Source organism: Notolabrus celidotus, chromosome 17 (assembly GCF_009762535.1).
Source record: "Notolabrus celidotus isolate fNotCel1 chromosome 17, fNotCel1.pri, whole genome shotgun sequence".
In the NCBI taxonomy this organism is placed as follows: Eukaryota; Metazoa; Chordata; class Actinopteri; order Labriformes; family Labridae; genus Notolabrus; species Notolabrus celidotus.
The window spans coordinates 1477806-1486760 of NC_048288.1; the positions used below are offsets into that span (position 1 = coordinate 1477806).

Sequence of the window (8955 nt, forward strand, 5' to 3'; positions counted from 1 at the left end):
TCGAGGCAAAAACCCCCCAAAACTCTAACTATAAAAAAAATGAAAAGGCTCGTCCTCTATGAATCATACCCAGTTAATGCTAACTGTCTTGTAGCGCAGCTAACGCTAAAGTTTATGTAGTGCAGCTAATGCTAACATTCATGTAGTGCAGCTAACGCTAAAGTTTATGTAGTGCAGCTAATGCTAACATTCATGTAGTGCAGCTAATGCTAAAGTTCATGTAGTGCAGCTAATGATAACGTTTATGTAGTGCAGGTAACGCTAAAGTTCATGTAGTGCGGCTAATGCTAACGTTCATGTAGTGCAGCTAACGCTAAAGTTCTTGTAGCACAGCTAATGCTAAAGTTCATGTAGTGCAGCTAACGCTAAAGTTCATGTAGTGCAGCTAACGCTAAAGTTCATGTAGTGCAGCTAAGGATAACGTTTATGTAGTGCAGGTAACGCTAAAGTTCATGTAGTGCGGCTAATGCTAGGGTTCATGTAGTGCAGCTAACGCTAAAGTTCTTGTAGCACAGCTAATGCTAAAGTTCATGTAGTGCAGCTAACGCTAAAGTTCATGTAGTGCAGTTAATGCTAACGTTCATGTAGTGCAGCTAACGCTAAAGTTCATGTAGTGCAGCTAATGCTAACGTTCATGTAGTGCAGCTAATGCTAAAGTTCTTGTAGCACAGCTAATGCTAAAGTTAGTGTAGTGCAGCTAACGCTAAAGTTCATGTAGTGCAGCTAATGCTAACGTTCATGTAGTGCTACTAACGCTAAAGTTCATGTAGTGCAGCTAACGCTAACATTCATGTAGTGCAGCTAACGCTAACGTTCATGTAGTGCAGCTAACGCTAAAGTTCTTGTAGCACAGCTAATGCTAAAGTTCTTGTAGCACAGCTAATGCTAAAGTTCATGTAGTGCAGCTAATGCTAACGTTCATGTAGTGCGGCTAACGCTAAAGTTCATGTAGTGCAGCTAATGCTAACGTTCATGTAGTGCAGCTAACGCTAACGTTCATGTAGTGCAGCTAACGCTAAAGTTCATGTAGTGCAGCTAACGCTAAAGTTCATGTAGTGCAGCTAACGCTAAAGTTCATGTAGTGCAGCTAACGCTAACGTTCATGTAGTGCAGCTAACTCTAAAGTTCATGTAGTGCAGCTAATGCTAACGTTTATGTAGTGCAGCTAACGCTAACGTTCCTGTAACTATTTCAAATTGAAAAAATGACATCAAACTGGTGTGACATTTAGTAGTTTGATTAAAGTGTAAAATAATTGAAACTTTGAAAAATGAAAAAATGTAAGTTTGGAACATAAAGACTTATTTTTTCTCTGTTATACTATAACTTAATATTAGCCACCTACTGTTGTCTCCAGGCGTAATCACTATAACAAATCATACCACTCCCAGAGTCCCGGAGGTGCAGAGGTGCATCACTGTGGAGGTCTGCAAAGGTAGGGTCCTGGCTGCGGAGGTCTGCCGCTGGACCCCTGTCGATTTGACCTCAGCTCAGGTTCACATTTGGGAGAGGTTACACATTACAGTTCACCAGTCAACTACTAATGAACCTGCATGTTATAACACACTGTGGGGTCAAGGGCAGAGAGTAAGAGGTGTTAGTCCAAAGCAGTCAGGGCAACATTTTTGATCAGTCAAAGAAAGTAAAACTATCGTGCATTTAAACCTATTGAGCTTAACTAACCTATGTAAAGCAAAACTCATCTTTTTTTTTACAGTTGCCAACGAGAATGGAGAGAATAAGCGCCATCCACTCGCCCGCTTCACACGTAAGTTCAGTCCAGTTCATCCTTTTCACTAAGTTTGACTGTAGGAGTTCATCAATGATTATCATGAGGTGTTGATCAGAGGCTTTGATGTCTGTGTCATTTAGGTAAGATTTTTTTGTCCTGTGAATATTGTCCAGGCTCACGTTCCCAGAATGCATTGTGCACGGCTGTCACAGTCGTTGCTGGCATCAATGAACACAGAGGACTTGTGATCGATCCACGGAGCACCCAAGAGATCCTGGCTGATGACCTGCCGACCCCAGACGCACCTGACGCCATGGGAAAGACTGCTATCAGGTCACAGACGCACACAAAGACAAGACATGTACAATAAACCACACAAACTGTACTCTCTGGGCACTCAGGCGTACTACATATATACAGAATATATGGATATAGGTACACATGTGATTGCATCATTTCTGTATGTGGAGTGTTTGGTGTTTCACCTTTTTGCAGCATGTTATCTCATTGTGAGTCTCCACTATTGTTTTTGCTTTGAACTTTTGTATATGTCTCTAAAGATGCATTTCTGCGTTTGCAGCTCGTTTGTCCTGATGAGGATTTTTCCGGCTGTTGCAGATCATCTGCCCTTTCCAACATCTGTAGATGTAATATTATTCTTAGATTGTTTTCATGTGTGTTGTGTTCACTTCCTGTTTTATTTTTGTAACCCTGGTGTTCTGGTATTATGTCTGGTGTCACTTCCTTCCATTGATCTGGTTCCCCCCTTTTTCCATACGCACTTGTCTCTTTTTTAATTACACCTGTTCAATTGCTTGTTAACACAAATAGCTAAACAGCCAATCACATGGCCGCAAATCAATGCATTTCGGCATGTAGACGTGGTCAAGACAACTTGCTGAAGTTCAAACCGAGCATCAGAATGGGGAAGAAAGAGGATTTAAGGGACTTTGAACGTGGCATGGTTGTTGGTGCCAGACAGGCTGCACTCAAAGAAATCATTTGTTGGGTGAACGTAATAAAATTATGGAAATAATTTCCACCTAATTAAAATGCTTTCATTTAGCGAGACACAATTTTGTTGAACCAACCAGTTGTAAATATGTTGAGTGAACATAAAGTATTGACATTACCATTACTTATTTGCAATGTTTGGGTCCAACTTAATTCTGAATAGTACAATAACACTAATTAATCATGCTGACTGAACAAATCTAAAGTAAGTTCAATCCATCCATTATCTTGACCACTTATCCTGTTCAGGGACCTGACTTCAGGCGGAAGGCAGACAACTATTCACGCGCACACACCTACAGGCAAGTTAGAGAGACCAATGAACCTGTAGAGCATGTTTTTGGACTGTGGGAGGAAGCCGGAGTACCCTGAGAGAACCCATGCATGCACAAGGAGAACATGCAAACTCCACACAGAAAGGCGCCTGACTCGAACCCAGAACCTTCTAACTTTGAGGCAACAGCACTACCCACTGCACCACCGTGCAGCCCGTATGTTCAATCATCAGAAATGATTTGAACTGTGAGACAAACCTTTTTATCATGTGAAAATAAACTCTAAAATAGTAATTATTGAGAAAATCAGACACATATCAAGAATGTTGACATTTAGCAGTTTAAACAGGCCGACTTAGTTTACCCCCAGTTGGTGTCAAGTTTGGAAAAAGACAACAAAAACCCAGACTGGGTTTGTTGGAATATAGAAGTATTCCCCAGAGAATGAAAACAATGACAAACAAAAAATATGGATCTTGACTTGGTAGCCTTTAATACAAGTGCTTACTGATTAAGACATTTCTCCACTGTAGATGTCGCACGTTACTGCCACCTTCTGCTCTGGAGAGGTATTGCAGATGGGTTTCCTACCTAAACCCATTAGGTTGTGTTGACATAAAACAGTCTTGTAGTTTTAAGGATTTTGCATGTTGTGTTAAAACTACATGGATGAAAAATGTTTAACCACCAAACATGACTTATTTTAAGAGAAGCTACATGTTGTACTTATGTTGATAAAACAGACAACCATGTTGCTTTTTTTGAGTGTGGTCTGAGTATTTCAGAAACAGCTGATCTCCTGGGATTTTCACACACAACCATCTTTAGGGTTTACAGAGAGTGGTCCCACAGAGAGAAAATATCCAGTGAATGACAGTTGTGTGGACGATGCCTTGTTGATATGAGAGGTTGGAGGTCAGAGGAGAATGGGCAGACTGGTTCCAGATGATAGAAGGGCAACAGTAATTCAAATAACCACCCGTTACAACCAAGGAATGCCTGGAGACTGAACCCACAACACGTCGAACCATGAAGAAGTTCTGAAGTCAAAAGGGGGTCCAACCTTTTACTAGCAAGGTGTACCTAATAAAGTGGCCAGTGAGTGAATATACCCCTGTGCTTCCACCCACCCTCTGCAGGATCTTCACTGTCACCTCAGTGTGTTCATGCTTTCAAACCTTGTTGTTTGCCTGCCCGGTTTCTGACCTTTGCTAGGATCATTGGATTTAGATTTTGTGGATTTGCTCTTGCTGGATTTGTTTGCCTCTGCTGAGGGACTTGCTGTATTTGACCCCTGAACTGTAAGTGAAGAAACCTATGGTCTGAACTGCAGTTTAGGTCCTGGACTTTTCTCCTGGCTCCGGCTGAGTCCCAGTTTTGTCCTAAATTGTCACAGCACATTTCCACACAGCAGTCTATTCTACAGAAATTAACATCAACCATACAACACCAGGTCTCCAGAGCGTTACATATAGTAGTGAAATATAGGCGTAATCACCAGCTTGTCCCCAACTAGAGTCCTCTCTCAGTCAGAGCCACCATCAACGGTCAGAACATAAGAACATGGAGTCTCATAAGAACTCCACCTAGTGGCATTATTTGGTACTGTAGGTCTATCACCTCTAGACTTCCTGTTACAGCGGGCCGCGAGTCATATCACAGACAGAGACTGTATATTACAGATCACAGAACATGTGTGCATGAATTACTCGGAAACACAGTCATGTGGCGTGTCCTGGGTCTTCCCCGTGGCCTCCTCCCAGACAGACACGCCCGAAACCCCTCCCCAGGGAGACGTCCGGGAGGCATCCTGAGCAGATACCCGAACCACCTCATCTGGCTCCTCTCTGTTCTGGCTAAACTTTGAACATTAGTCCATGTGGCTGCTTGGGACTTGAGGGAAATAAACCTTTTCAATGTTGTGCCATAGTTGATCCAGTAGGGGGCAGAACCATGTGGAATCATTTCAGTGAGGTTGCAATGCTAACACTGTGGTGGCTGTGTGTTGCAGGTTGCGTTGTCTTGTGAAGCAGCTCGAGAGGGGGGAAGCTTCTGTCGTGGACCTGAAGAAAAACCTTGAGTATGCTGCCTCAGTCCTTGAATCTATATATGCTGAGGAAGCAAGGTAAGAAGCTTTCATTGCAGTTCTACTCTGTCAAACTTTAGTACATCTGTACGTATAGGGGCTGAATTTAAAACTCAACAGTATTCATCATGTCAATCAATCAATCTTTATTTATAAAGCACCAAATCACAACACACGTTCTCCTCAGACTCTTTCCAAACAGAGCAGGTCTAGACCGTACTCTATGTTCTATTATTAACAAAGACCCAACATCAAGACAGGATCAGATCCAGTCCTATCTTACAGACCGGACTCAGTCTGATCTCATCTTAATCCACCATGAGCAGAGCACTTTGCAGCATTTAGCAAGTTACAGTGGCAAGGACAAACTTCCTTTAACAGGCAGAAACCTCCAGCAGGACCAGACTCATGTTAGACACACATCTGCTGAGACCGTGTTGGAGAGAGGGATAGAGGGAGATGAAGAGAGAGAGAGAGATGATAGTGGGGAGACGGATAGTAGTAGTTGTAGCAGCTGGAGTCTGACAAGTCCACAGCAGCAGAGATCCAGAGGAACCTACAAGACAAGGGAGCTCAGGGACTCCAGAAAGGTCTATGGTTAGTAACTTTAATGGGACAGGGAGAGTTAAAGTAAGAGACAGGCAGAGAGAGGAGAGAGAGGGAAAGACAGGATCCCTGTGTGTGTCTAAGCCTATAGCAGCATAACTAAGAGCTGGTCCAAGCCTGATCCAGCTCTAACTATAAGCTTTATCAAAAAGGAAAGTTTGAAGCCTACTCTTAAAAGTAGAGAGGGTGTCTGCCTCCCGGACCCTGACTGGTAGATCATTTCAAAGGAGAGGGGCCTGATAAGTGAAGGTTCTACCTCCCATACTACTTTTAGAGACTTTAGGGACGACCAGCAGGCCTGCATGTTGGGAGTGTAGTGTTCTAGAGGGGTAAGTAAGTAAAAAATTATCAGGATGGATGATATTTACGTATTCATACAAATATTTCAATAATGGATCCTAAGTAAACAGTTTTATTTAGAGTTGGGTTTTTAATTGATAAGAATACTTTATTTGTACAAACTTGATCTTTATTTTTTGTGGAACATCTTTACACCAGGATCATGTGGAGATGTTGTTTTCCTGCTCAGCTGCTTGAATCACCACATTCCAGTAAGCGAGGTAGTTAGCGTTCATATAGCATTAAGCTAACGTTGCTCACCATCTCCATCCAATTCAACATCAGCAGAAGAGCTGGTCAACGGATTGATGGTTAACAGGACTTCAAAGAAACAAAATATAGTATTAACTCAAATTATAAACACAGAGCTACGATGCATAAAAGTTAAACATTTCCCTCCTCCCCAGTATCTCCAATAAATCACTCTCTCATCTCCAACTGGTCCAGAACGCAGCAGCTCGGCTTCTAACTGGTTTTAACAGACAACATCACATCCCTCCTGTCCTCTCTTCTCTCCTCTGGCTTCCTCTGCCTTTCAGGTTTTAACATTTTACTGACCACTTTTAAAGCTCACCTGGGTCTCGCCCCAAACTACATTGCAGAAATGCTAAGAAATTGCAAGCCATCTCACAGCCTTAGTTCCTCAGCTGGAGCATTTTTGGTCGTTCCAAAGTCGAGACTCAAATCCAAAGGGGAACGAGGTTTCTCCATCAGAGCCCCTCAACTCTGGAACGACCTCCCTGAGGAGATAAGGCTCGCAGAGTCAGTGACATCTTTTAAATCTCTTCTTAAGACCCATTTTTACAGACTTACAGCTTTTATGTGACTTCATCCTTCTAACCGCTTTCACTTCTATTCTATTATTATTTTTAGCTTTTTATTTTTTGGGTTATTTTATCCGAGTATTTATTGTTTGAATTTAATTTAATTTGTTCATGTATTATCTTAATGTTCCTAATTTATCCTTTTCACTTTTTCTAATTTTCCTGATGTGATGTCTTCCTCTTAAAACCTGATTTTATTTAATTATCTATTTTTATTTATTTATTTATATCTATTTTACTTATTCGTTTGATTTATTTATTCACTTTTTTCTCATTTATCCATTTTTTATGCATTTATTTATTTTATTTATTTCATTTATCAATTGTTATTTTTTAAATTTTATTTATATATTGTATTTATTTATTACATATATCCATATTTAATTTATTTTTCATATTTAATTTTATTTATTTTCTACACCATTTATCCATTTATATATTTTTATATTTTTGTTTATTTGTTTGTTTCTTTCTTTCTTTCTTTCTTTCTTTCTTTCTTTCTTTCTTTCTTTCTTTATTTATTTATTTATTTAATCCATTTTAATGTATTTATTCATTTATTTATTTATCCTTGAAAAACCTCTTAAGCAATGATTTATTGGTCTATTGTCTCACCACTTCATTCTGTTTAATTTACATGTGTTCTTTTTAACCTCTGGTTGTATTCTGCATTGTTTAAATTCCTCCTCACTGTCTGTCAAAGGTTTACTTTGTTGTTCGAATCATGCTTTGTTTGTCAAAGCACTTTGTAAACTTTTGTTTTTAAAGGTACTTTATAAATAAAGTTATTATTATTACAAATAGACAGTCAGACAATCATCACAGGCAGCACACTATAACCCTTTTCAAAGATCTTAAGCAGCTGTATACTGTATGTCTATACTGCTCAGAGTTGTTGATATTGTTGTTCAGAGGTAGAGAAGGATGTCTTTCAGTCTGAACGATTCCAACATGATTCTCTGTTTTTAAAGTGTCCTTGGGCAAGACACTGAACCTCAGTGTGCTCCTGAACACACATCTATCAATGTGTGATGAGTTAGATCCTGATCCTCAGCAGCCTCTGCTGTCTCTGTATGAATGTAAGTGTTGAAGGATGAATGTGTGATGTAATGTAAATGTGTTCTGAGCGATTGGAAGATGAGAACAGCTCTGTATAAGTAAATATCAGATCAATCAGCATCAGTGGAGCTGTGGAGAGTAACATACTGTACATCCAGTGAGTTTCCCTGCATGTGTTTATCCCGACAGGCGGCTGATGGATCCAGAGGATGAGCTGAGTGACATCCAGTCGGACTCTGTGCCTTCAGAGGTCCGTGACTGGCTGGCTTCCACTTTCACCCGGCAGAGAGGCCTAATGCGCCGTAACGAAGACAAGCCACGCTTCCGCAGCATCGTCCATGCAGTGCAAGCGGGCATCTTTGTGGAAAGGTTCTGTTCTTTGATTTATTCTACTCTGGTCTCATGTTGCTCTGTTTTCTTACTCAGCTGAGCCTTCATGTGAGATTGTTGAACCTCAGAGAGGATGTACTCATGTTTTATTTTTGGGTAATGTACAAATCAATCAATCAATCAATCAATCAATCAATCAATCAATCAATCAATCAATCAATCAATCAATCAATCAATCAATCAATCAATCAGACTTTATTTATAAAGCACTTTTCATACAATGACATTGTAACACAAAGTGCTGAACATAAAAACAACTTCAAATAGAATCAATAAAAAAGAGATATATAAAAATAAAAAGATCCCCCCATCTTAATCTCAACCCCATCCTGACTCCAAACCCACCCCACAATCCTAACGTTAAGAACACAAAATATGTAACAATAATAATAATAATAACAATAAAAATGAAATAAATATAAAATGAAGTTTCTGAACGAACTGAGGAAACGCTCTCATGATATCTTAACGAGGAAACACAGGAGGAAACTTAAGATGTTAAAACAACACAGGAAATGAAACTCACCAAAATAAAATACATTTCTAAAATAGTGAAACACTAAAATATTAAACCAGTAAAAGAAAGAAGGATCTATACTTAAAATAAAAAAATAAATCATAATAATAATA

At 39.8% G+C, this 8955-nt stretch overlaps 1 protein-coding gene across 1 annotated transcript in view; it reads left to right on the forward strand.

Annotated features, from left to right (window-relative positions):
• Window positions 1-1517: 1517 nt before the first annotated feature.
• pde1ca (phosphodiesterase 1C, calmodulin-dependent a) overlaps window positions 1518-8955 on the forward strand; it is a 36741-nt gene continuing 29303 nt past the window's right edge. The window contains exons 1-4 of the mRNA XM_034705910.1: window positions 1518-1768; window positions 1906-2065; window positions 5033-5146; window positions 8125-8304. Of these exons, the coding sequence (XP_034561801.1) occupies window positions 2046-2065; window positions 5033-5146; window positions 8125-8304 (314 nt within the window). The 5' untranslated portion in view covers window positions 1518-1768; window positions 1906-2045. The remainder of the gene's footprint in view (window positions 1769-1905; window positions 2066-5032; window positions 5147-8124; window positions 8305-8955) is intronic.